This window comes from Amblyomma maculatum, chromosome 2 (assembly GCF_055883805.1).
Source record: "Amblyomma maculatum isolate TAMU_Amacu chromosome 2, ASM5588380v1, whole genome shotgun sequence".
Lineage (NCBI taxonomy): Eukaryota > Metazoa > Arthropoda > Arachnida > Ixodida > Ixodidae > Amblyomma > Amblyomma maculatum.
Genome location: NC_139345.1, coordinates 51753267 through 51780263, shown reverse-complemented (window position 1 = coordinate 51780263; position 26997 = coordinate 51753267). Strand labels below are relative to the sequence as shown.

The 26997-nt window shown below is 45.5% G+C and overlaps 1 protein-coding gene across 2 annotated transcripts; it reads left to right on the top strand.

Moving 5' to 3' along the window:
* Nucleotides 1-709: 709 nt before the first annotated feature.
* Nucleotides 710-26864, top strand: fry (microtubule binding protein furry). Of its 2 annotated transcripts, none has more exons than XM_084594137.1 (10): nucleotides 710-4772; nucleotides 6195-6385; nucleotides 7975-8086; nucleotides 11525-11821; nucleotides 13383-13553; nucleotides 15533-15723; nucleotides 16226-19478; nucleotides 21562-21780; nucleotides 24554-24807; nucleotides 25677-26864. In XM_084594137.1, the coding sequence occupies exons 1-10, from the start codon at nucleotides 813-815 to the stop codon at nucleotides 25951-25953; spliced, it is 8925 nt and encodes a 2974-aa protein (XP_084450263.1). In that variant the 5' UTR covers nucleotides 710-812; the 3' UTR covers nucleotides 25954-26864. The 2 variants fall into 2 exon arrangements, with proteins under 2 accessions (XP_084450263.1, XP_084450262.1); XM_084594136.1 differs by having other exon boundaries at nucleotides 24554-24825.
* The last annotated feature ends 133 nt before the right edge of the window (nucleotides 26865-26997 follow it).

The following is a 26997-nucleotide window of genomic DNA, read 5'->3' as shown; positions in this document are numbered from 1 at the left end:
GAGCGGAACGGAAGGCTTAGATCAATGCGGCACGCGTCTTGGGGGCAATAAAATCTCACCTTCACCACTCAACTAAAACATGCAGCGATACGCCGCTCATGCAGACGTGTATCCGTAAAACAAGCCACCACTTTTGCGACGTGCCTGGGAGGCCGAGCCGAGCCGCCGAGCTGTGACGCAGCATTGTCCTATCGTCCGGAAATGCGCACATGCAGCGGCAATCAGTTTCTCATCGAGCACACACAGTCTTCGCCTTGCTGTAAAGCTCTACCACAACCAGCAGAATGAAATACTGACTGTTTGTTACAGATAACCCACTCTGTACGCAGCACGCAACGTTGAACGTTGAACCGGGGCCGACGACGCACTCATACCGCGGATGAAAAAAGCTTTGGTCTGAGCCATTTCTGAGCTTTGGGCAACTACGCAGCGGATAATAAGTGGCCGAGAGAGGCCGTTAGAAACAAGTTAAAATATTATTAAAAATGTGACACGTTTTTTCTTACGCAAGAAACAAAAACTGCATTCATTCCTGAGCGCGAATATTATGTTTACTTTCTAGTTCTTTGGAGTTCTGGCAGATCTTATTTTCTGTGCGCTAGTAATTTGCCTCACAGTTCGCAGGAGCCCTCATCATCGAGTTGATGCCGCTGGCAGTAGGCAGCTGCACGCGTTTTCTTCCAAGTTGCGCGACCAGTTGTACATTGACCTTGACCCCTGTTTGCATTGCTATCATGGTTGATATGGTGCCGCAGTGCGTACGGACTGCTCAGCCCTGTCAGTGATGTAGCCTACCGAACCGTACTGCAGCCATGGCATCGCAGAACAATTCTGAAGGCAAGAATTGGTCGAATCCTGCTGGTGGCGGTACCAGCAACTACCTGAGTCAGTCTGCGTTAGTTCTCCCGTGGGGTGCCCGCAAGGAGCGACAGCCATTTCCTCCGGGGATACACTTCGATACAGATGTCAAACCAGGCGAATTTGTGTTGCGCGTGCTCTTTGCAGAGTTTACGCTACAAGCCGAGAAGAAAATTCGCGCAGTGCTCGCCGAGCCGCTGGAGAGACCCGTTTCCAAATCGTTGCAACGAGGCGAAGACGCTGTGTTCGATCAGCTGTTGTCCGCGTTCGGTTCGGTGGCCGAGCATTCCCTGCCGTCTCTGCTGCGCACCCTGTTTGCATGGTACGACCGGCAAACGGTGGAGACTGTCGACATGCAGCGATTGCGCGCGGACTCGCGAGCCAAGAGTGAGTCCGAACCCCGCAGCGACCGTGACTACCTGCACGAACGTCGAGACCTTGCAATTGAGTTCATCTTCTGTCTGGTGCTCATCGAGGTGCTCAAGCAGCTGCCCCTGCACCCTGGACATGAAGACTTGGTCGGCCACATCGAGTCACTGGCCTTCAAGCACTTTCGTTACCGCGAAAGTTCGCAGACTGGTCCAAACGCCCAGAACTTCAACATTGTAGCCGACTTGTACGCTGAGGTGGTGGCTGTGCTGGCGCAGTCACGATTCCAGTCAGTGCGCAAGCGTTTTATGGCAGAGTTGAAAGAGCTTCGGGCCAAGGAGCCGAGTCCTCACACAACGCAGAGCATCATCAGCCTGCTAATGGGCATGAAATTCTTTCGCGTCAAGATGGCACCCATAGAAGAGTTTGAGGCCTCTTTCCAGTTCATGCAAGAATGCGCCAGTTATTTTCTCGAGGCTAAGGACAAGGATGTAAAGCATGCCTTGGCTGGCCTTTTCGTTGAGATTCTTGTCCCTGTTGCAGCAACAGTCAAGACTGAAGTGAATGTACCATGCCTGAAAAACTTTGTTGAAATGCTCTACTCACAAACACTCGATCTGTGCACTAAGAAAAAGCATAGCCTGGCGCTGTTTCCACTTGTAACTTGCTTGCTTTGTGTGAGTCAGAAATTGTTTTTTCTTCAAAACTGGCACTGTTTTTTAGCTATGTGTCTCTCCCATCTGAAACATCGTGATCCAAAAATGTGCCGTGTGGCACTTGAATCACTATACCGACTGCTTTGGGTGTACATGATTCGTGTGAAGTGTGAAAGCAACACTGCAACACAGACAAGGCTTCAGAGTATTGTAAACTCGCTTTTCCCCAAAGGTTCCAAAGCCGTTGTGCCACGAGACACTCCATTGAACATATTTGTTAAAATAATTCAGTTTATTGCTCAGGAGCGACTCGACTTTGCCATGAAAGAAATTGTATTTGATCTTATTTCTGTTGGCAGGCCCATCAAGATCATTCTTACACCAGAGAGAATGAGCATTGGCTTGCGAGCTTTCCTAGTCGTAGCTGACAGTCTGCAGCAGAAAGAAGGGTGTCCGCCAATGCCTCGTACTGTGGGTGTTCTTCCATCCGGAAACACTCTCAGAGTGAAAAAGACTTTCATTAACAAGGTGCTCACTGAAGACACAGCCAAAAGTATCGGCATGTCTCAATATTACTACTATGTTCGAAAAGCTTTTGACGACATCCTCAAGGCACTTGATGTTCAGTTTGGTCGACCTTTAATGATGACCACAACGCAAAATGCCAACAAGGAGCCAGATGATATGATCACAGGTGAACGAAAGCCCAAGATTGATCTTTTTCGCACTTGCGTTGCAGCAGTACCACGACTGATTCCTGATGGAATGAGAAGGCAAGAGTTAGTGGAGATGCTGTCAAGGTTAACTGTTCATATGGATGAGGAGCTGCGTGGCTTGGCTTTTCAAGCCCTTCAGAACATGGTGCTGGATTTCCCTGACTGGAGAGAAGATGTTATCCAGGGATTCATTCAGTTTATTCTCCAAGAAGTAAATGATACATTCCCACAGCTGCTGGACAATGCCCTGCGTGTGCTGCTCCAGTTTTTGACCACATGGAAGAATGCCTTGAATGGAACTGGTGTTAAGAAGGAGGTGCCGGAGATACGTATCGAGCAGATGACTAGTGCCTTGCATCTTGTTGAGGGTGTGGCCTTGGTGATGCTGTGCAACTGCAGGTTGTCAACAAGGCGTCTGGCCGCTCACATCCTTAAGGAGACCAAGGTTGTAATGAAGCTGCAGTTGCCGCCACGCATGGAGGAGCCTGTGGTGGATGTCATTGACCGAGCTTGCCCAGCTGCCATTGAAAAATGTCTTCCCTACCTACCGGCTTCAGAGAAGTCTGCTCTACTGTCGGCTCCACTTGTGGATCTGCAGTGGCTTGCTGAGCGGTCCAGCTCAGCGTGGACCACTGGCAGCCCTGAAGGCAGCGCAGAAGGCTCCAACAGGAGTCCACTGGATGTTTTGGACTTGTCACGGATGGATGCCTGGTGTGCCTGTTTGATGAGTTTCATCCATCAAGACTATGTTCTAAAGCATTGTCCCACAGCTGTGACTCAGTCGTGGCCTATTGTGACATCACGAATTACTTGTCTCTTCACCAACATTGAACTCAACCCGGTAAATGACAACCGGGCTTCACTACTTCGTACAGCAACTGTGAAAAAGGCACCAACAGAAAGAGACATGTATCTCAGCTTGTGGAGAAACTATCTCCTCTATGCTTGCCGTGTTGCACCTTCCAACAGCAACATCACAGTTCGCTACCTCTCACCAGATTTGAGCTTTAGCTCCTCACCTGAGAACGTGTCTTCTGATAAGGCTGAACACCGGTTCACAGGCATCAGCAACAGTGGAATCAGCGCTTCAACATTGTTCAAACAAATTGTGCCCCTGTTGAGAAGTGAGCAAATGGACTTAAGGGGTGCTGTTGTGCTCGGATTGTCCCATGTCAACAGCCTTGCGCTTAAAGACCTGATGGAAGAACTGGTTGGCTACATCCGAGAAGCTATTGACCGAAAGCAAGAGAATGTACGGCGCAGAAGACGACGTGACATACTTCGTCTTCAGCTTACACGACTGATGGAGTCAGTAGCAGAGCATGGCACCTTTGGAGTAAGTTCCTGCATTTTGGACCGTGATGCTGGCACGCTCAACACGTCATTTGTTGAGTACATTGATGGGGCACGTCTCTTTCTTGAAAGCGAGAATGACAAGGACGTACCGGAGATTGTGCAGGAAATAAAACTGCATTTCTGCAACTTTGTCCACAAGCTTATCAAGAGCTTTTCACTTGAAAACCATACTCATCTCTTGGGACATGACCTAAGGCGCAACCTCTTTTATCTATTTGCCACATGGAGCGGGAACCTTGGTGTACCTTTTGGTGGTGTTGAGAAGCGAAACTCTGCTGATGAAGCCCTGACGGAACTGGAATTTTCAGCACTGCAGGCAATGTCTTCAGTTCTTTGTTGTGGGCCTTGTATGGACCCACCTGGTCTGAATGAAGAAAGCGTCATTTACCATTGGCTGGACAGTCTACTCAGTTCTAAGGATGAGAGGCTGTACCATCTGGCACAAGAGACTGTCGTCCTCCTTCTGGACTTCAACCAGGATGCAGGTATGCTGCTGGACTGGCTTGTGGACCGCTGCTACACTGGGACGCCACAGCTCGCAGATGGCTGCTTCACAGCGCTTGCGACAGTGTTCAGCGTGCGTGAATACCCGTGTGACCATTACATGTCGATCATCTGTGTGACGCTTCTGAATGCTGGCTGTCCGAGGGCGCACATTCAGGAGATGGCATTGCAACTGCTGCACATTCTGGACCACCGCTTCTTTCACTCAAAGTCAGCCCTCACTATCGAGGAGGATCAGCAGGACAGCATACAACTGCGCCATGGCTCCCTTGCCGGTGAAGGCCTCATCATTGCTGGCTACCCTTGCTCCCAGGTGTGTGTTGCTCACAAGCGTTCATGTATTTGTTAACTCATTTTTTTCCTGTTCCTACACTCCAGTGAGGGTATTAAAACAGAGAGCATAATAGTAGTAGCAGTAACACTGACACACAGCCACAAAAACCTTAAAAAGCATCTGCTATAACAGAGCAACCCGCATAAAATTTACATTGCTTGTGTGCAGGAAAAGATGCTTCTTGGAACAAAAAATTGAAGAGTCTTTTCTTTTTTCTGTGTGAGCCACCAGTAGTGGAACTGTAAAGGCTTCAGGAGATTTTTGATTTTGCCACATCTTTCTTATTAAACGCACCATAATCATTTGAAACAAGTTGATCCACTGAGCTGCAGAAAAATAAAGTTTAGCGCACAAAACTGTGGTGGCTTTTAGATGCTTGAGATGAGGATCCTGACAAAAAAAAGAAATGAAAAGAAGGAGCCAAGAGAAATAAAGCCCATGTCAATAGGTATCAACCTCCTGACTGATGCCATTGTCTTGTGTTTGGGCAAAATCAGTGATTTCATTTTTCCTGATAAAACGCAAGTCGATGTGAATACATTTTATCTGTGTGAGGCCTAACTCTGACGATTGTCTAAAAGCATTGACCTGATGTCTTGTGCGTTCTTATCTCGCTACTCAAATGATAAAAATGAAAGTGAGTGAAATTATATTTGCTGTTAGTGTGTGACATTTCCTTCAGTAGGCTGCTAATTTTAGTAGCCTAGTTCAATATCCTATGCAACAGGATAGTTCAGTAATTTTATTATATCAGTTGCGCATGGAATTTCCTGTCGGGGAATAGCATCAACATTGCTGTTACTGTCATAGTAACTCACATTTGTTTCTTCTTTTATTTTTTCCTAATTTTATAGAAAGAAGATTGCTTTCTAAATGGAATGCATCAGTTTGGCAGCCAAAGATTGAGTTTACTTTGTAAATTTATTTCTACTGAACAACATTTGCAGCAGAAACCCCCGCTTTTCATTGTTATCAGGCTGTCACTCCTAAAGATGAGTTTGCTAAATTTCAGCTTTAATTTCTCTTGTTTTGCCTTCCTTATTCTTTCAGGTACAAGAGTCAACCCAAACAGTATAATTATTTCCTCTTTATAGTTAAACCCATTTTAAAACTTTATAAAGAACAAATTCCTAAAAACTAGAAAAGTGACCTAATAGAAAGCAGGTTAGGTATCATTTATAGCAGTGATCCAAGCATTATTATTGCAAAATGAATGCCTTGCTGCAAACCTTTTAATGTATACATTATCAGATGTTGCATATGTGTCACAGTAGAACAAAAGCAGGAGAAAACTGCGTGTCAACGTTGAGCAGAGACTGAACAAACATAATACATGTAGTGGTGCTACAGGAACTGATAGCCTTGGAGGTTATTGACTTTGATGGTGCACTGTGTTTGCAGGAAGAGCTGTGCCGTCAGATGGCCCAGGTGCATCCTGAGCTGACAATGCGGCTCTTCTCGGAGGTGACAGGACGATTTCAGACAGCACGCCCAGAAGTGCGCCAAAACCTGCTGCGGTGTCTGCTGCCCTGGCTGGGGAACATGCACCTGGTTGACCCTCACCTGACACCCGGTCACCCACAGGAACACGAGTCAGTAGCAATATCATTTGACTAATATGATAATCACTTCATCATGGTAGCTCAGCAGTTCAGGTACTAGCTGCTGAGCCTGAAGACATGGATGCAATCTCGGCCGTAGCGGCTGCATTTTGATAGAAGCAAAATGCATGGTGCCTGTGTACTGTGCAAAATAGTGCACGTTTAAGAACTTCAGGGGGTTAAAAAAATCCAGAGCCCTCCACTACGATGTCCCTCACAGCACACGTTGCTCTGGGACCTTAAACCTCATGTAAAATACAGCATGATAACCTTCCTAAGGCAGGCGCAGGGAAAGGAGGAACTTAGGTGGGCAGATTAGATTATGAAGTTTACAGGGATAAATTGTTTACAGCTGGCACAAGACAGGGTTAATTAGAGGGATATGGGGAAGGCCTGACTATGCCCTTCAGTGGGCGTAGTTAGGCTGTTGCTGCTGCTGATGATGATAATCTTGCTGTATTTGTCCAAGTTGAGATCAGCCACCACATTGTGTCTGTGCCTAAAGTTTGGCAATCCCGAAGGACTAAGAAATCTATTTGACTGCAAGTTGATGCAAGGTGGTAACATACTTTATCCTGTGTCGGGTGAATATCACAGTTGCAGGTAGAAGGCAGCACTTCATCAAGACATGATAAGTTATCACCAGGTCATTGGCGCAGTAGAGCTGTGCATCCTGCATGCACGATCCTGAGTGGGCACGTAACCTTGGTGCTGCTCTCTGTGAGCAAATGAACCCATGCTTCTTAGTTTATCACCTCTAACATGCACCGTTGGAAGAGTCGCGCGAGACAGAAAAAATGGCAGTTGGTGCACATTGAGCAGGCCTGAGGCCGTGTGGGCAGTTGGTCTGCTGGTTTGCATTCAGTCACAACTGCAGCTGAACCTTCTTTGATGGTTATTATTCATTATGTATTTGTAATATACTGCAGTCTCTTAGGTCCCAGTGAGGAGTTAACGAGCATGCCTTATTAATGTTTTAGCGTTAGGAGTCCCATTGTGAAGAAAAGCAGGTGTCCGGTAGTGTTTTGTGTACAGAAGATATGTTCAGCCTTGTAAAACTAAGAAAACTAAGAAATGGTTGTAAATTCGGTAAGCAAGTTGAGAAAAGCGTAAATGCATGGCAAGTTATGGGAGAAACTGTGAGAATAGGTGTCTTATAAGAGAAATTAAAAAATTAGTTGTGGTGTAACTCTGGTTAACCCTAGTTGAATTGCGATAGCAACGGCAGGAAGCTTCTTTTGCCTGCTACATTATTCCCCTATCACATCCTGTCAGTGTAAGGTGCTACATTATTGGCGACATTTAAACTCATCCTTTAAGAGTATGACGTGAGAGCGTAAGGTACCAGCCGACATGTAATTGAGAAGGGTTCAATGCTGCTGAACCAAATGTAGAGCGAAAGTATTAGCTGCCGGTGACCGAGCATTCTCCTCCTCCTCCTTCTACCGTGGCTACGGCCGGTGCTACGCGACGAGGCGAAACCTGGAGTAGTATTGCTATCGCAATAAAACCGAGAAGACAGCTTAATGCTAGTGCAATGCCATTGTATTGTAATAAATCAGTGTTGCATCTTGATGCAGGGCTGCAGCGCCAGGTGAACGTCGAGAGGGCTGGGGATCGGCTGAGGCCACAGAGATGGTGCTCAACAACCTCTTTTACTTGACAGCCAAGTTTGGCGACCAGCACCCCAAGGTGAGCCACATATTTGTAGACAAACTAAAAAGCATATAGAAAAGGGGAAAGAAGCTTTTGGTGTGTGATGAGGCAGACGGGGACTTTATGAGGAAAGGGAAGAAGGGCGTGGTAACTGTCTCACTCTAGATGGGCACTTAAGCCATATCTATGGGTGGATTTAAGAGGGGGATGGGAGGGTATTAAGCTCCACCTTAAGGATATGATGTGATAATGGCCTATGGTCCTCTGGGGTGCTTTTGCACTGAGAAATTGATGAAGACATGCAGTTTTTACTGCAAAAGCCGCCTCTAAACAGTGAACACTGAAGCTGCAAAGGAGCATTCAGCGTGCATGCAGGTTACGCAAGGTAAACTTTACTGTGCTTGCACACCACCTCTAGAGTCAGTGATCGCATGGGTGTTCCGGTGGGCACCCATGCCGGCACCACTATGCCTAATCAGTCAAGAAAATAAGGAGTGCCAACGTGCATTTTTCTACTTACTTATTTACTACTTCCATAATTATAACTTCTCTAATTATAGCATACACTCGTAATATACCGCTTTACATCGAAGTCCGCATGACATGCATATAAACCCCAGCTTGTACCAAAGCTAAACATCTTTGTGGCCTAGTTAATCGTGTGCCTGGTTGGTGATTCAAGAGTAATGGGTTGGAATGCCAGCTGGAACTCCCGTTAGAAGTCCCATTTTAAATTATTTTTTTTAAAAGACATCCGTGTGTGACATGGGCTTCTCGACATAATGCCAGTGCCAACTTATCCGCTTAACTGATAGCCTTAAAGCTCTCGTTATAGAATGGTCCTCACTCCCCACTTTTAAAATGGTTTCATTGTAGAACAACATTGACCTTCCTTTCAACCGAGAACATTTGTGTTATTCAAACAGGCCAAGGCTATAAAAGGCTGTAAATAGCATTCAAGGAATGAAAGATATAGAGTTAAATCTCGTTACAAAAGACACTGTTACAAGAGACACTCGGTTATAAGACACACTTGAAAATGGTTTAGTTGGGGCTTTCCTATGTCTGCCATGTTAACAACATTGCATACAAGAGACATGGTTACAAGAGACACTCGGTTACTAAGGACAACTTTTTCAGGTCCCTGGAGTAAATTCTTCACTATTTAGAAGAGACACAACCCAGGTGTGCTCATGCAATGCAGCTGAAGCATACCAACTCGTACATGATGCACTTCAGATTCCCTTAGCTAAATTCTGTTCCATATCAGCATCCTTTTTGTTGTATATGTCGGGAACTGAGGAGTGCTTCCCCATGATAGGAAAGTCAAAACGACCCCGCTGTTACAGCCACTGGCATCGCATAACTGTCAACTATGAAGCAAATCAAAATGCATAAATGACATCCAGTATTTTTAACTCCTCGCTGTTAAAATTGGATCACAAGATGAAAGCACAGAATCCTGATGTCTTTCTCTTTGTGAACAATGCTTCTTGCAGCACCAAAAGCACCTAAGTCCTCGTGCTCAAAGCCACCAAAGTTATTTTTCCCTCCAAACTCCACGCCCTACCTTCAACCAACAGAGAAAGGCATTATGCACTCTGTCAAGTTGCTGTACAAAACAAGGTTGGTAGAACACCTGTTGCTCGACAGACAGCAAGACTTACTTGATGCGAAGTTTGCTGTTCATGTAATTTCAGGTGTCTGGAATGGCCTGAGTAATGAAGCTGTGTAAAATCGTTTCTGACAAGCAGGCTTTAAATGTGGTGGCATGATGTAAGAGGGCCCATATATGGATGCTGTGGAAAGCTTTATTGAAGATGAAGCTTGGGCGAGCATTCTAGAGACTGCTGAGGTACCAGAATCTTTTGAGGAATTCGTATCTGCAGATGTGGATCTTGTGTATTCCCAAAGAGTTTACAGACTGTGCAATTCTCGCTCAAGTAAATGGCACATGTTCCACAGAGGATGACTACAAGGACATTTCAAAGTGTCAGCATCTGAGGGGGACGAGCATGTAAGAGGGCTTCAAAGGTATTAGAGCAACAGGAAGGCTTGCAAAGTGAAGTGCTTTCCTCCAGAATTTGGGAAGGAATATACTCTGCACTCACAAAAATACATACTATGTAGTATGAATAGCTTTAAGCTTTCCTGAACAATTTCCTGTTAATGCTTGTGAATGCATTTATATGCGGATGTGCAGTAGACTGATCAACACAATGCTTTTAGAATTTTTGGCTACAAGGGACATCTTTTTCGGGCCCTTGAGTGTCTCTTGTAACAAGGTTTTTATCAACAGAATGCTTAAATGAAAAATGTAGTGTTAAAACAACATGCAGAGAAGGCAGGGTAACATATAGTCCCCTTCCTGTCTGCATGTTGCTTTGATGTTGTTCTCTGTGTTCAAATGTGCCTGAACAACTGGCCCCTTAATCTACCTTGTTAAAGGTGCGTAGACACCAAATTTTCTCTTCCGAACAATGCATTAGACTTTAATATACATGGATCATCCTGTGTTATTTCCTTGCAACTGCTGATACTGGTTTGGTTTCAACAGCCTAACAATTTCTATGACATATAAGGCATGTTTAAGTCTCAGGAGACATAAAAAAAATTGTAAATTGATCACTGATACATAGATTTATTTCACGACAGTGCTTAAACCAAACTGCTTCAAGAGCTGAAGTGACAACAAACAACTTATCAGTAGCGGTATTACAGTATTTTTCACACATCACACGGCCTAAACACACCTTAAATGTCATAGTCATCGCTTAGCTGCTGAAAAGAAAACCAAAACAGGTGAGAGAAGTTTAATTATTTAGAAGTTGCAGAGAAATGCTTCATGTTGATTCATGCCTTCTAATGTCTTTTGTGTCATTATAAAGAAAAAAAGCTGGAGTCTAAAATATGTGTCTATATAGTCCTTTAATGTTAACAGAACACTGTACACCTTTCTGTCGATTCAAAAATTGTCAACTTTATCAGGAAAGAGTTGAAGTTCAGGAATAGTCGGGTTATGTCCATATATGGAACCAAAGATGAGTTGTTGGGAGAAATGAATGGTGAATTTCCACACTGAATTATGGTCATTATATTATAAGCACTGTTACACACCTAAGGAAGAAAAGAGAGAGGAATTGGCATTTGGTGTTTTGGATAATCACACTATGCTAATCATGGCAAAACATTACCTTGTATTCTCCATCATGGGGGCTCAGAGGTTAGGGTGCTCGACTGCTGAACCCAAGGATGCGGTTTTCACCCTGGTCGTGATGGCCGCTTTTTGATGTAGGCAGTAAACAAGGCTCCTGTCCACTGTGCAGTGGTGTCTTTGCACTTTAAAGAAATTCAGGTGGTTGAAATTTCTGGAGCCCTCCACTGCGGCATCCCTCATAGCCAGAGTGACATCGAGGCGCTACACCATATAAACCAACATTCCCTTACACTGACCCCGCTACACTCTGTGCTTAGGAGATGGAGGAACTCTGGGCTCTGCTGTGTTGCTGCGGCGCCTCCAATCTACGGGTGGTCGTACGCTACCTGCTCATCGTGGCAGGGCTGGCACCGGGGGAGCTGCTGCCATCGGCCAAGCGTGTGGCCCTGCACATGGGCCGGGCTTGTCCCGACCGGCTTCTGGATGCCCTCCTGGCAGAAATGCAGTTGGCCGAGACGTTGGGCTTCTCGGTCGAACGTACCGAGACGCCGCCCTTCTTCCGCCTCACCAGTGCCCGCAAGGGCAGCAGTAGCCACTCGGACGATGGCAATCAGGTAGCACCTCTTTCTTCGCCTCTGATCTCTTCTGCCTTTGTTGAGTGCAAAATTAATGCACGAGACAAGACGTGTAAACAGACAAAAGGCTGCCCTGTCTGTGTGCATACCTCTCCTTCATGCTGTTTCTCCTTTTGAGTCATAGAGCAACCAAGTGTATTGAGCATTCTTCAGCTTTTACAGAACAACTGTTGTTAAGGGTTTTCTTTTGGGGGAGTGAATGCCGGTGTTATTGGCGTAAGCCACCAGCAAAACTGGCTGACCGAATGCCTGGGGTGTGGTTGTGGACGAAGGAGATAGAAGAGCGAAGTAATGTAACGTGCTGCTGTGTCTCCAGTGGCTGCCGTGTAATGCACTGCCCGAGAGACACAACGATGGTAGCGCGCCATGCAGTGCACAAGGAGTAGGGAAGGCTGGAGAGGAAGTCTAGTTGAAGAATGAGTGTATGCGGGAAATAAAAAGAATGGTCTGTCTCTCAAATTTCTACCTCTGTCTGTTGCAAAATCCAAATAACTCTACAGCTGCGCTGAAAATTTACATTAAGCTGTCCTGTGAAGTTTTTGTTTTGTTCATTTCCTTTCATGTTAGGCCCTTATCTTGCTTCTTGAGTAAAATGACTGTGCACGGTAAAAGTGTCAGGAACAAACGCCACTAAGGCCAATGCTTGTCGCCACCATCCCCCTTTTCCTGATTTTTTCTTCCTTTCTTTCTTTCTTTTTTGCTGCTGCTGCTTGTTGTGTGTCTCCTTTTTGTGTTTTTCAGAAAGGCATATTTCATTCTTAGCTTACTGCAAATACTAGATATAAAGCACTTGCCCCTGTCTTTTGCCTCCCATGATCTTTTCCCTGAAAGAAAGTTGTCAGTTCCTTTTAAGAAATGCAGCTTTTTCTTTTTTCTCCTAACAAATATTTGAATACGAGGTTCTTTGAAGTCATATACTATGTATTAGACAGAAAGAAGGAGAGTTAAGGTAGAAAGATAAGGAAAGTAGATGATTTGTTCTCATTCCCAAATCTTTCTTCCTTTATTGTTTCATGTGGTCAAGACCTCTCTGCGTGCTTTGCCCACTTAAGCTTGAATCTTCGCTTAATGCGATCTTTGCTAACGCGCCAGTCATTTTCTTGCCATCTCATCTGTATCTGGAATGTTGGGAATGATGAGGTTTTGGGTTGCCACACCATACGGGCGAACTTTTTTTTGAATTTTTGCATTTTGGAGCAGTGGTATGTAATGCATTTTGTAATGTGTAAAACTGTGCCACACTCTTTACAGAGATGTGGCAGTATGCCTTAGTTGTATCTGATAGTATGGAACAAGGCTTCACACGAAAACTAGTAAACTGTCTCACATGGCATAATAATGATCTTTAGCGCAACGGGGACACAACACAGGAAAGAGGACAACTCGAGCGGGCATGTCAGAAAACCAACTAGCTCAGCAGTTAACCCTCTTAATGTCTCGCATGGCAGTGTAGGTTTTGCCTGAGCATTGAATCGTTCGTTATAGTGCAAATGCTCAACACAGCACAAGGTCGCATTTTTTATTTTTCGCTCCTGGCCAGGCCCCAGATGTTGCTCAAGAACGAGGTACTCTACACACAAAGCGACGCAGCACTGAGGACGGCTCGAACGAGTGTCGAGGCGGTTCTCTCAGGAGCAACTCCAGTGAGCGCTCGCGCCCCGACCGCTCAGTGCTGCTCTCCGCAGATGAGCCAAGGGTCAGGCACCTGTCTGTAAGTTGATTTAATTGTCTTGCATCATTCTCATTTTTTGTTTCCTGGGCATCCGTCTATTGTGGCTACAGTTGCTGTATTTTTTTGCGGCTAGTGCTGTTATATTTCTCTTCTGTTTACCAGAGTATAACTGTGGGGCCAGCTGTTTTTGAGCATAATCTTTCCCTCAACTGCAGCTTATAACAATGCCCAGTGTCATCACAGTTGGCATGTGTTCTCACTCTTCTGAAAGTGAATGCTGCCCAGAAAATTTATAGTGACCCTGCATGCAATCAAATAATGAATGGCATACTGTCGAGCATTGCAAAATGAGTTTAGTAATTATTGTTCTGGTTGCTACATCCTCTTTTCTTTTGCTGTTGTTACTGTCTTAATTAGGAATAACAGTGTAATGGAAAAATTACTTTTTATCTTATTTACATGATTACAACATGAGGAGGGAGTTTGAGAACTTAGGAGAATTTTAAAATATAAGTATTATTATGATTGTAGTGAATATCTTGAACTTTTAAGGAATAAGGACAGCTACCCATAGTCGAGGGCCCTTCGAAAAACGTAAACAGCACGCTAAAGTACATAAGTAGTGGATATGACCGGATTATTTAACAGACAACTCTTCAGGTGTATGTGTTGCAATGAAGCCAAGCCTAGACTTGAGTGCATTAGCGCACACAACCACTCACACGGCAGGAGATCCATCACCGCACTGACACCTCTGCTTCATGTTTTGAGCTGCTCAGCTCTGCTCCCGTTTCCGTTCTTTGTTCTTCCTACTGCATTGAACTCTCTTGGTGCCTGATATTTCTCAGTAATTAGCATTGCCTTCTTTTCATATACCCACAGCCGCACCTCCTACACTTGCATGCCACGTGCCTTTTTAAAAGCTGGCTCCTCCTGATGGCTGTTAAGCCTTATGGCAAAGATAGTTTTTGCCTATCCTGAAAAGCGCGGGTAAAAAGAAAGTAATTTGCGTCTTGTTTGCAAGTTAATTCCGAATGCAATGCGGGGTGCGTCCTGAAACATTATTTGATACTTTCCGCAGCTTCTACAGATTCTTTGTTCTCATTTTACAGATTTTATAATTATCTGGTGGCTGTTAAGCCTTATGGCAAACATAGTTTTTGCCTACCCAGAAAAGTGCGGGTAAAAAGAAAGTAATTTGCGTCTTGTTTGCAAGTTAATTCCGAATGCAATGTGGGGTGCGTCCTGAAACATTATTTGATACTTTCCGCAGCTTCTACAGATTCTTTGTTCTCATTTTACAGATTTTATAATTATCTGCCACAGCAATTTTATGCAATTATTGTTCACTGTAAGATTTGATTCTTTCGCTCTTTCTGGGTATCGGCAAAAAAATTGTTAAGTCTTCCCACCAGTCAAATGAAACCTTTGACGTCCTTGCCAAAAAGGATGAACTGCTGCCGGTTTGAAGGGACTGAAGTGCAGCGTAGCCTCTGTTATTTGCACCAAAAAATGTCATGGTGACTCATGCATTTCACCTGTGAAATTAGTATTTCGATTTTTGGCCTTCTCTTCATGATTAGAACATAGTACCCTGTCAATACTAGCCACCTTTAATTTGCCCTCAGTGTTCCTTTACATACAAGTTACTTGAAGTAGATTCTGGCTTCTGCACGAGATTGTCCATGTGAGGCCATATAAATGCACAGGCTGATGTAAATTACCTAGAAACTTATTAATAAGGAGCTTTTGTATAAGTGAGCTTCCAAAGAAGCTGTGCGGTCAGCGTTTTTGCACCTTTTCATTAATTTTCTATCTTTGGCCTGACAGAGGGAGGGGGTCATCCTTTGCTTTTGTCTTTCTTTTTCTAATTAACTTGAACCGAGGCTCGAACAGAATGGCATGTGTTTTGATTTGTGAAGAGGCCACTTTCTTTTCTATTATATGAGATGCAGCATTGGGTGTGAGATTGTGAGAAAAAAGTCTTTGGTCTTGTTTTGTTTTACCACTGTCATCAGCAAGAATCCCAGCAGGATGAAGAGCCAGAGGGCCTGGACAACTTTGCCTTGCTGAGACGAGCTGCTGAGTCAGAGGTCAAGCCGGAGACACCTCAGCCACATCCTTTACCGATGCCAGAGTATGGTGGCTACTATGCACCACTGTCAGAGTTCCTTCCTGAAAGCTCGCTGCCTGTGGTTGGCTTCCACAGGTACGCCTCTGATACTATCTGTTTCGAACCAGCCGGGTACCTATATTTTCTTATAAGGAAGCTTTAATCTGCCAAGGTAGATTCAGGCTCAAGTGGTGTCTTGTAATTATCATAATCATTATTATTACTTATCATTACCTAATGACTTCTCTTCTTGCACACCAATTTGTCAACATTGTTTCTAAAATGTCTAAAATGTTTTAAGAGCAGGCCCATTGCAGGTGTGTGTGTGCAGCTGCTAAATTTTGTGTTTTCTCAGTTGCTAGTTCAATTTTATCGCTTCTGTTAATGAACTCTTAAAGTTCGAGGAATTTGTTGAAATTAAGGGCTCAATAATTAATAAATAAGATATGTGGTAGCTATTATTGTTACTTTAAACGTTGCATGCCAATGCTTTGTCTAAAACTGTGCATAACAGTGTACAAAATCATGTTCTTAACATTGTATTGAGTTTCTTTGCCTATAAATACTAATAACAGTGCATGTCTTTTCCATCACCTAGGTGTAACCTGGCGGTGATGCTGCTTACAGACGTAGTTGTCAGTGGCGTGCCCATTGACTGGGGCCCCCACCTGCCCATGCTGCTGCATGTGCTCTTCTTAGGACTTGACCACGCGCGACCACTAGTGCACGAACACTGCACGCGCCTGCTCCTCAACCTTCTCGTTGTGGTGGCGCAGCACCGAGACCACCTGGGCATCGCACGCATCCTCCTAGACAACCGTGTCCGACAGCTCGGTTATGGCCTCAATACCCAGCCACGCATCACACCCACCATCAACTTCACCGAGTCAATGTCACAAAACGACGCTCCGCCCACTCACCCCATGCCAGCAGTCGCAGCCCCCCCGACACAGGAGCAGCCGCCGGGTCTCTGCAGCACAGCTGCCTCATTGACAGTAACAACGGTAACGACAACAACCACAGGAAGTCAGACCAATGCTGCACCGTCTAGCAATAACCAGCCAAACACGGAATCCACAGTGCGTATCAAGTTAGGTGGCTATGACGTAGAGCTTGACATTGCTTCACGGCCCATGGAAGCAACGATCAAGGCCCTCGTTGACTTTCTTGCTTCCAAGAAAGACTCACCTTTGTGGGCCTACGAGGACATCACTGCCAAGGTGTGGTCTGTGAAAAGTGCTGAGCAGCTGAGCACGTTTGTCCACCACGTGGTGACAGTGTTCAAGGACTCCCTTCCTCAGGCTCACATTGAGCAACGCTGGGCACAGGTGGCCCTCCAGCTGGCACTCTCGTGCTCGTCACGTCACTACGCAGGGCGCTCTCTCCAGATCTTCCGTGCACTGCGTGTGCCAATCACGACACGCATGCTAGTTGACATTTTGTCACGCCTTGTTGAAACGGTCGCTGAACAGGGAGAAGACATGCAGGGCTATGTGACGGAGTTGATGCTCACACTGGAAGAAGGGGTCGATTCCTTGGACTCAAACCTCAAAATTGATGACCTGATGCGAGAGATTTTCCAGTCAGCTCCTAACCTTGTTGGAAAAGATAACCGAAGGAGTGCTCCTCCACCTCTGGACTCGCCAGTAGGCACACCCTTTGTGTCTCACATGCGCAGCACTTCATACTCTGTCTCCTACTCTGGCAAAAAGCTGCCAGAAAGCCCAACATCTGAGTGCCGCGAGTCAAGATCACGTGCTTACACCGATGATGAGGCAAGGCTACGAGGTAACAGCCTAGGACGTTCTCGCAGCGCCCTTTCACTCAAGATGGCTGACGAGCAGTACACACAGGAGGACAAAACGACCCTGTTGGCACAGTTCTTTTGGATCGCTGTGTCACTTCTCGACTCGGACTATGAGCACGAGTTCCTGCTCGCTTTACGCTTGTTAGAGAAGGTGCTCAGTAAGCAGCCACTGGAAAATGTGGACTTTTTAGAGAAAGTGGACAAGATCCAGCATCAGATGAAATGGCCAAGCTTTCCCGGCCTCCATGCTCTTCTGCTGAAGGGGTGTACCAGCCCCGCTGCATTTGATCAGACCATTGGCATTCTCTGTCAGCTGACTCACCATCTGGATGTGCCCGTTGTGGACCCTACCGAGTCGCTGGCATTCCCATTTCACGTTATGGCATTGCTGCCATACCTGCTTTTGAACTTTGATGACCCCGCACCAATGTGCGTACGTGCTGCTAAGGCCATTGCGCAGGTGTGCATGGAGCGATCGCAAAAGCTGGAGAATCTGGCCACAGTGATGACGCTCTACAGCCAGCACTCTTTCAGCAAAGAGAACCTGCAGTGGACGAAGTGTGTGGTCAAGTACCTCTATGACGCCTACTCTCATGTATTCATCGGCATCGTCTCTTTCCTCGTTGAGATGGTGGAAAAGGGGCCCCCATCTCTGATGCAGCACATGCTCAACGTCCTCTACTGCATTCTTCTCTACATGGACATCCAGAGTGCAGCACAGACGATTAATGCGGACCTTCTGCGTGCCATTGCTCGCCATGTGGAAGGTTCACATTGGAGAGACGTGTTGAAAATTTTGAAGCACGTTGTGGCTCGGTCATCCAGCCTGGCTGCACCACCATCGTCAGTGCCTGCATCCCTTTCAGGTGTGACCACTGCTGACTGCATCAGCATTGCTTCCAGCACTTCTTTTGCTGAATCAGAGTTTTCTGCCAAGCGAGAGCTCCCGGGTCGCACAATTGAGTTTACATTTGATCTCTCCATCACCCCCGTTGTGGGCCTAAACCCCGATGCCAAAGAAGAAACAAATGAAACCAAAGAAGAAAAGAGCTCACCAAGACGTAGCTTGTCGCACAACCACTCTTTCAGTGAAAATGGCTCCCTTGGTGGCTGGAGGCGCCCCTGGCTTTCACAGGGGCGCACGCGTGAACACCTCATCAGTTTATTGACAGCCTGTGGCCAGCGTGTCGGGCTGCCCAAAAGCCCCTCAGTCATCTTCAGTCAGACCAGTGATGTCGCCGAACGGCAGTCTTCCATGTGCAGCAGCACGGAAGAGGTGTCTGCTGCCAACAATGATGTCTCGGCTGACAGCAAGCTGGATGATGGTACACACAGTGACCAGCAGTTTGGCATCTTCAAAGACTTTGATTTCCTCGAATACGAACTGGAAAGTCAGGAAGGCGAGAGCATGGACAACTTCAACTGGGGAGTACGGCGCCGGTCGCCCCCCAACTTCGAGGTCCAGGGCACTAGTGTGGTCCAGCCTTCCGGATCTGACTCCAGTATTACCGTGCGCTGCAGCATCACCACACCGCGGCGAGAAGAGTCGTCAGACGACGATGCCGGCAGTGTGTCCCCTCTTTACGACCATTCAGAGCTGCCGAGCTGCACCAGCAGCTTAGTGTTCCCTGCAATTTCGCTGCCTCTGAAAGGAAGCTTCCGTAGACCTGGAAGCCCCGTGTCGGGGTCTTCGCAGAGCTTTGTCAGTGATGGCGACCTCACCCTTAGCAATACTTCACCAAGCTTCTCGCCCCTCACAGCAACTGTACCGCCGCTGGACGATGCGGAAGATGCCTGGAGGGCCAGTCTGCGCCGCCTCATGGCTGCTACTCCTGAAGACACTAGCTCCATCTACCAGACGTTGGGGCGCCTTCTGCGGGAATCATTCCGCAAAGTCTCCCGCATGACACGGGAGTCCTGCCAGTTGCTCTCTGGCACTGATTGCCTACGCCGTGTGACCGCACTGTTCCTCAATGTGCTTGACGTGCTGGCCACTCAAGCTGAGCTGCCCTTTGTCTACGTGGACCCACAAGTGACATCTATTGTGAGTGGCTTGCACAACCTACTTGCGAGAATAGAAGGGGCCTAAGATTTATGTCTTGAATTCGAATCAAATAATAAAAGGTCAGCTAGCTCAGTACTGTCTCAGATTTAATGCAGTGCACTGGATTAGCAGCTATAGGACTCTACTGCTGAGTGCTAATCTTTGGGTTCAATTCCTGACTGTTGTGGCCTCATATCAGTGCAAATACGATGGTTCTAAAATGCTGAGATGTTGATGGGCATTTAAGAATATTTAAGTATAGCCGTTCATTTCAAAAACCTTCCTGCAGTGTGCATCATAGTCTAGCTGTTTAGTATGGAAAGAAAAATTTAAAGGCATATCATAACTAAAAATGTACAGAGACCGGGGCCCGTGTTCTAGCTTGCATCCCTTTTGAAAACGTCCCAAAATTTTGGCTACTTATGTGGCACCAAGGGACTGAAGTTAGAGTACAAACCCTGATATTTTTAATTGCATTCTGTTATTAGAATGCTGTGTGTAGTCAATCATCATGAGTCAGAACATAGAATTCATTAGTCTGCAAAAAGTAATTTATCAGAAGCTTTGCTATTATTGCTTCTCCAGCTTAAGAAAACTCTAAAATAACATGTGCGTATGTGCTCAAGTCATTTGTATTGCTCAGCCTTCTTTCACATGCTGCACTGCACATCCTTTTGTTTTAGTGCAAAAGCACTATGTACTTAACACAGCCAGACCTAACCACGAATCTTGTGTGAAGCCTCTGCAAAGCTCAGGGGGAAAAAAAATTCAATAGAGGCACTCAAGCCTGCTTACATGTGGGTATGGAAAAGCATCACATTTTGCAAGCGCAGCTCGCTTTACGGGACGCACTTCAATCTTTCATTTGCATGCCTTGCCTGAGTGTGCATACTAACGAGAACGGCCGTGTGCAGCTGATGCAGCCGCAAGAGATGTGGACACTTCACCTTCCATGTCGGCGAAAGATGCAACAAAGGCAGAGCACTATGCCCACTTTGTTCGTTTACTAATTGTCATGGTATAAACACTGTCTTGCTGCAGCCTCTCATTTATGCAGCGCGTTGCAGTACACTTGGCCTTGTACGGTCGTTGCCACAGTACTTCCCAGACACGACGCCATCTGATCCTCCTGTAGCTTGCTTGATGCAATGTGTTCGCCTTGCTCAGCCACATGCCTCATGTTGCCTAGCTGCACTGCTGCTATGCTGTGGCCGATGACGGCATGATGGGTCATCTTTTTGGGACCGTCTTGGCCTCAACAATAACGGCCACCAATAGAATTTCAGCTAATGCTTCTGCATTAAAAAAACCTTTCGGAGCAAAGTGGATTGGAACCCAGGAACTTATCGCGGGAAGCAAGTACAGAACCTCGTAGCTATCACCGAAGCCAATCTCCCAGCATGTTTTACTGCCTCGCTTTTCAGCTGCACTTTGCATGTTATCATCTTCATCAACTTTCATCTGTGCGAAATGGATCCAAACACACCGCTATTGCACTGTTCTTTAAGGTGCGCGAAAGGTGAAAGACAGTTTTACTAATGGACTTGACCCACCCCCAATATTGACTTTGCACGATTTGGTAATTTGAATTCAAAAATTGAGTTGACCCACATTCAAAACAAACCTGACTCGCCCTCAAAATAGACTTGGTCCTCCAAAATATGGGTAGCCCGCTCCCAAAATTAGGTCGGAAAGTCCTTAAATGCAGATGGACAGCTCATATTTTGACTCTTTCACATAGTGCTATGTTGGTTGGCGGAGTTAAACATTATCACGGTGTCTTTTTTTTGGTTGTAATGAGGCTGAGTTTGATGTGGTGATGACCGTGAAATGTCATTCCCGAACTGACTTTTGGTCTTACAAGCAGTGCTGTCTACCCCCTATATTGACTCGTTCTTAAACCAGTGTTACACTGCCACAAGCACTGGATTATGCTTCCTATGTTCAGCACAAAAATCCTCATCATGGCAAGGACTGTTTTACAGTGCGCACATGGAAAATGTTCTACCAACATCTAGCTTGAGAGGGAGGATTCACCAGTAAAGCTAAGCAGGCATTTTAATGCATGTTTTGTTGCTCCCAGTGTCGTGGAGGTGCAGTGACTGAACGGCTGCGCTGCCTGGTGCTGGAGGAGCAGGAGCATTGGGAGACATTTCTTGAGAAGCGAGAACACCTGGCTGAGGCAGCAGATGCCGTGCGGTCTGGGGCTAAGCTAGAGGCCCTTGGGGAGGCGCTCTCACAGGAATTGCTCCTGGAGCAGCGCCTCGACCTCTGTCGTGCTCTGTACCGGCTACACTTCCAGGTATCTGAACACGTTTGAGCTTGCCTGCCAAACAGCACATTATTCTCCATCATGGTTTTGTTTCCATGTGTAATTCTGTCCATCACACTTTGCTGTTTTTCTCTTAGTGTCTTGTTGTTTTGTTGGCTTATTTGTTTAGCCTGAGCAGAAGTGTATAGTCATTGTTCCGATGCAAGTTTTTATATATATATATATATATATATATATATATATATGTACATACAAAGGGGATGCATACCATTGCCGTTGTATAATATTGTGGTGTGAGGGAATTACTCCCCCGTGGACATGTTGCATACTCATTGGAATTCACACAAGTGCTGCCATATGGCTGCAAAGGCTATAAATTTTTGTTTCCTGTCTTCTTTTTTTAAACTAATAAGTTTCTGTGGAAGCCATACAGCTTTCATTTGTAGTCGTATGGCTGTGCTCAAATGGTAGGTAATAATAATTGCTTTTTTTATTACAAATCTTCTCCTCCATTGTTCTAAATCATTAATCTTAATTCCATTCCCACTTAAGTTGTTGGTTAATTCCCTTCTACCATAACCCCACCGGGGGGATGCAGTGGTTAGGGCGCTCGACTACTGTGCCCAAGGATGCGGTATCGAATACTGACCACGGCGGCCACTTTTTGGTCAAAGCAAAAAGCTTAGCGCCTAGTGCTGTGCTACGTCAGAGCACGTTAAAGAACCCCAGGTGTTCGAAATTTCGGGAGTCCTCCACTACGCGCCTCTTATAGCCTGAGTCGCTTCGGGACGTTAAACTCTGACACCAAACCAAACCAAACTTCTACCGTAACATCATCTAGCCATCCAGGCTTTTTTATTATGTTTTCAAGGATAAATTAGCCATTCAACTTTTAATTTACTTTTGGTCCTGGGTTCAATCCCTGGACTAGGAAACGTTTTCTTCTTTAACTGCCGAGTTTCCGCGGACGTTATGGCTTTCCTTTGTAGCCCTGTTACTGTGCTTATTTTCATTGCTAATAAGTCATTGCTCCATTGCTACAAATTTACTCCACTATGGGGAGCCTGCTAAATTATTGAACTTAGTGCTATTGTTTGTACTATACAGTTTTACATAGTGCGGTGTGCTCTGCATCAATTGCCAAGCTGTATTTGGAAAATGGCATTAACTTTGTTTGCAAGTATTTATTCTTCTGATGGAAGCTTGTAAAAGTATTTGGTAATTTTTAATACTGATTTTAATAAGTGATAGATCATTAGTCCGACCCGGTGATTTGACATTCAAAATTTTACAACTATATTCATCTTGCACAAATGTTATCGGAATACGCAGTTCGTGTGTCTTTGGCTCATCGAACCCGCCTAAGGCTCCCGCCATACAGCACTTGGATGTAGTAAAAACTGTGGTATAGTAGAGTGAAACTGAAGTCCCATTTTGTCACAGCACATTTTTTTTTTTAATTAAAGACATTTTTAATAGAAATTGGTTAGTGCGTCCAGCTGCGGCAACATACTTCCCATGAAATGGCATTGCAACGCACACACAACCTCTGATTGCAGGGCATATTTTTCTTTCTGCAAAGAAATCACTGAAGCTGCGTCTTTTTTTTTCTGTGTACTGGGCTTTACTGCTGTGAGAAGAAGCAAGCTTGACGAGGGCCTTATAGCCTAGACATAAAGCATGCGATATGTAGGAAAAAATAAAGCAAAGCTGGCTACAAACGTGGAAAGAGAGTTGCACGGTGCGATGAGAAAGTGAACGAGTGTAAAAATGCAGTGAGAGGAAGAGAAAGGAGGAAACGGCCAAAGTTTGCAGCACCCAGCAGCGCAAAGCAAGTTCAAGGCTGTAGTGGCTAGAAGTGGAGGTGTGATGTGGGCGGTTTTGCCACGCTTGACTGTGTCATGCACATTTCTGGATTATTGCCCCTTTAAATGGCAGAAACAGTAGAAGTTGACTCTGTGTTCATGCAAAGCTTTCGTTTTCACGAAATCAAACATGTGTCATATTTGTAGCCATGTTGTATTCACGCTAAAACGGTACTTCACAAAGTGTAAACCTCAAATCTAATAACTGAAATAAAACGTGCATAAATAAACAGTAAGAGAAAGATGGAAGGTATTTCTGAGTGTCTTTTTTAAACCAAAAAGGTGTATTTAGTAGCCACTCAATTACCAGGTAGCATCTTCAGGGCAAACCAATACGGTAAAGGTCCTGATTAGCAAAGATTTTTGTCAATCCGAGAGAGTTTACTACAGAGGGGTTCTACTGTAGGTCGACTTCACATGCAGATTGACTTCATCTTTTTTGGGTGGTCATTATTGCAAAAGGTCATGATAGCTTAAAGTGAGTGCCGGAAAGCTTCAGTGCAACTTTCTGCATCTGTTTGTTGGTCTTGTGTGCCAAAACTATCTGAAATATCTGCTCTGAAATTATTCTGCACTTCAAATCCACTTTGAACCTAGAACCCACTAATTTACAAAAGCCTATTTCAGTGCAGTAATTATTAGTCAGTGCTTACAAGATAAAAATTTTTGCACTCTATAGTGTGCACACACAGGTGTCACCATAAATGAGGAGGGGGGGCCAAAGTCTATGTTAGTGCACATTCAAGTTCTTCTGAGTAGCAGGCAGCAGTGTGGAACAAAATTTGTGCCCCGTCCCTCACGTTTGTTATGAGGGCCAACGGCCCCTTGCCCCCACTTTAGGCATGGTTATTATGGATTTGTGCTTTCTTAGTAAATTATAAAACTTGAATGGCCCTTTGCGAGGTAGGTAAATCGCTCATGCTTGCCCCTTGGCACAGGTTCTGCTGTTGCTGGAAGGGTATCGCCGCCTGCTCGAGCAACTGGGTTGGGCGGCTCCCCAGTGGCAGCTGGCAGATCTCTCCCAGGAGCTGACAGCTGTGCGCTCCGAAGTTCTGCGCTCGATCGAAGACACCGAGAGCGAGCGGCTCTCGCCACCGCCGCCCCAGGGTGCCGAGTCAGCTGACCCCGAGGACACCCTGTCTGCGCTTCTCAACGAGCGGCGGTGGGCTGAGGTGGCCAGACACCTCCACAGGTGGGCGCTTTTGATCTGGTGAGAAGCCTGCCATTATGCTTGCACCACCTTGCACTGGTTGTGGCTGGTCTCGTGAGGCTTCCTGGCTATAACACTCCACCTGAGTCTTTGCCACCTCTGGGCTATTTTTCGCTCCGTTTGGCATGTCCCTAAGAAGCAGAACTTTGCTTCCTTTGCCCGGGCTTGGAGCCAAAGATGAAAAATGTTCATTTGAAGCTTGGTGTTTATGTAAGATCAAGAGGTCTGCTTTGGCATGTTGCTTATGTTTAATGGCTGCATAATTTGAAGTGTGAAGGATTTTAGACTGTGTGGTGGCACCATTTGTGGTGACTAAACATTGCAACGCAGGGTCATGCAGTTTTGCTTCTGTTTGTTTTCTTCGGCTCGCTGAAAGCTGAGATGGTTATCATGAAGGGGACATAACACTGCCCAGGCTAATGCTCAGTGGGGCAGGGAATCGGGGTCTTGTTTTCTCAGAAATGCAGTTGTGTTGTTTTACGCGGAAAAAAAAGAGTGCTGATTGTGTTGCCGAAGGCTTATGCGTTAGTTTAGTGTAGCTATTCCTTGTTGTTAATATTCCCCTTTGGGTAAAAGAGTGGGCAAAAAGTATTTACTATATCTATAAACTTTTATACTATCTTTATTCTTTTTTGTGTACTAGCGGTCACATTTACTCTGACACAGCACTCCAGATTAGTTTTAATTACCTTGCGTCTTCCTTGTACTTTTAAAGAACAAATATTTTACATTTCACGTCAGACTGGCAGTTGAATGTGTGGTAGTGTGCTCAACAGCTGAACACCAAAGCCACTGAGCCACTATGACTGGCACAACAGACTGAGTCAAGGTCACACTTGTGTTATGTGCAGGCACCACAGTCCCGGTGAAGATGAAGACCTCGAGGCTATTTTGGCTGCTTACTGCCAGCACCTCAGCCAGCAGCGAGTGGGGATGCCGCCCTTCTTCGCCATGACCCACCCCGATCCAGACCTGGCTGTGGTCGGTCAGAGGCTTCGAGAGCTCAGTCTGCAGCTGTCGTCCGCACTGCATGCCCTGGACAACGGGCCCTCACCAGGCAGCATGGTCACGTCACCGGACCACACTTGCATTTTTGACTCGTCGCTGTTCAGGAAGTCTGACTGCTGAACTTTTGAAGCCTTACATGCGAATTAGGACGTTGTTGTGGTTTGTTCACAAAAAAAGAAATGTGATGTCAATTTGCCATTTTTTACATGCAACAAAAGTAAGAGGTTCCACCATGTATTATGCTTGATTGAATTTACACAGATTGCACCGCTGTTTTTTCTTTTTGCTGCAGCGACTCAGTTCTTCAGCGTCAGCACACGAGATGCAAATGGGATTCAAAAACATAACTAATATTATTTAGGTTTACTTTTATGCTGTTGTTTAAGCCAACTGCACTGGTGATGTGGAACCATGAAAATTCACAGTTCGTAAACTTCTTTGTTGCATTCCGTGTGGAACAAAGTTGTGAAGTAAAACATCCGATGGATCAAACTGCGGTGTTTGAGACTGTTTCATCTCCTGACAACCACTAAATGCAGGAGCAAATTCTGCACTTGTCTTATTGCAAGAGTAAAAGCATCTGCTGTAGAGCTGGTATGCTAACATTGCAATCTTTTTTTCTCTGAAACCATAGCAGCATGCCTCTTACGTGCAAATTGCCTGTAGCCCATAGTCATTTCATCCCAATTTTTGGACTCTTAATCACCTATCTTTCTGGACTGTGAGAGCAGTTGGTGAATGTCAGTCATTTTACTTTGGTTCCTGCATCCGTGCTGTTTTTTATTTTGGTGCAAGACAGCTGCACATACTACCATATCCTCTTAAGTAACTGTTACTGATACTTGGGGAAATGACCTGTGACCCAAGGAGAGAAAATGCTTGAGATTGCATTCTACGAATGGATACCACTTGTGCGTCAGAGTGAGTGTGAGAATGATTGAAATAAGTGTTGTCACGTGTAAACTTTTTGCATAGCAACATATGTGTCTGTATGGTGTTTTTGAAGTAAAATTTATGGTGTGCAAAACAGATATTGTCCTGGCCTGGTATTTTTCTTTGGTGGTTGTATACTGGTGAACTGAATATGAAAACAGTGAAGTGGTGATCTTGTTATGTTTTTTCACTCTCGGCATACTCTGGTGTTCTGTGACCAAGCTTGGCCAT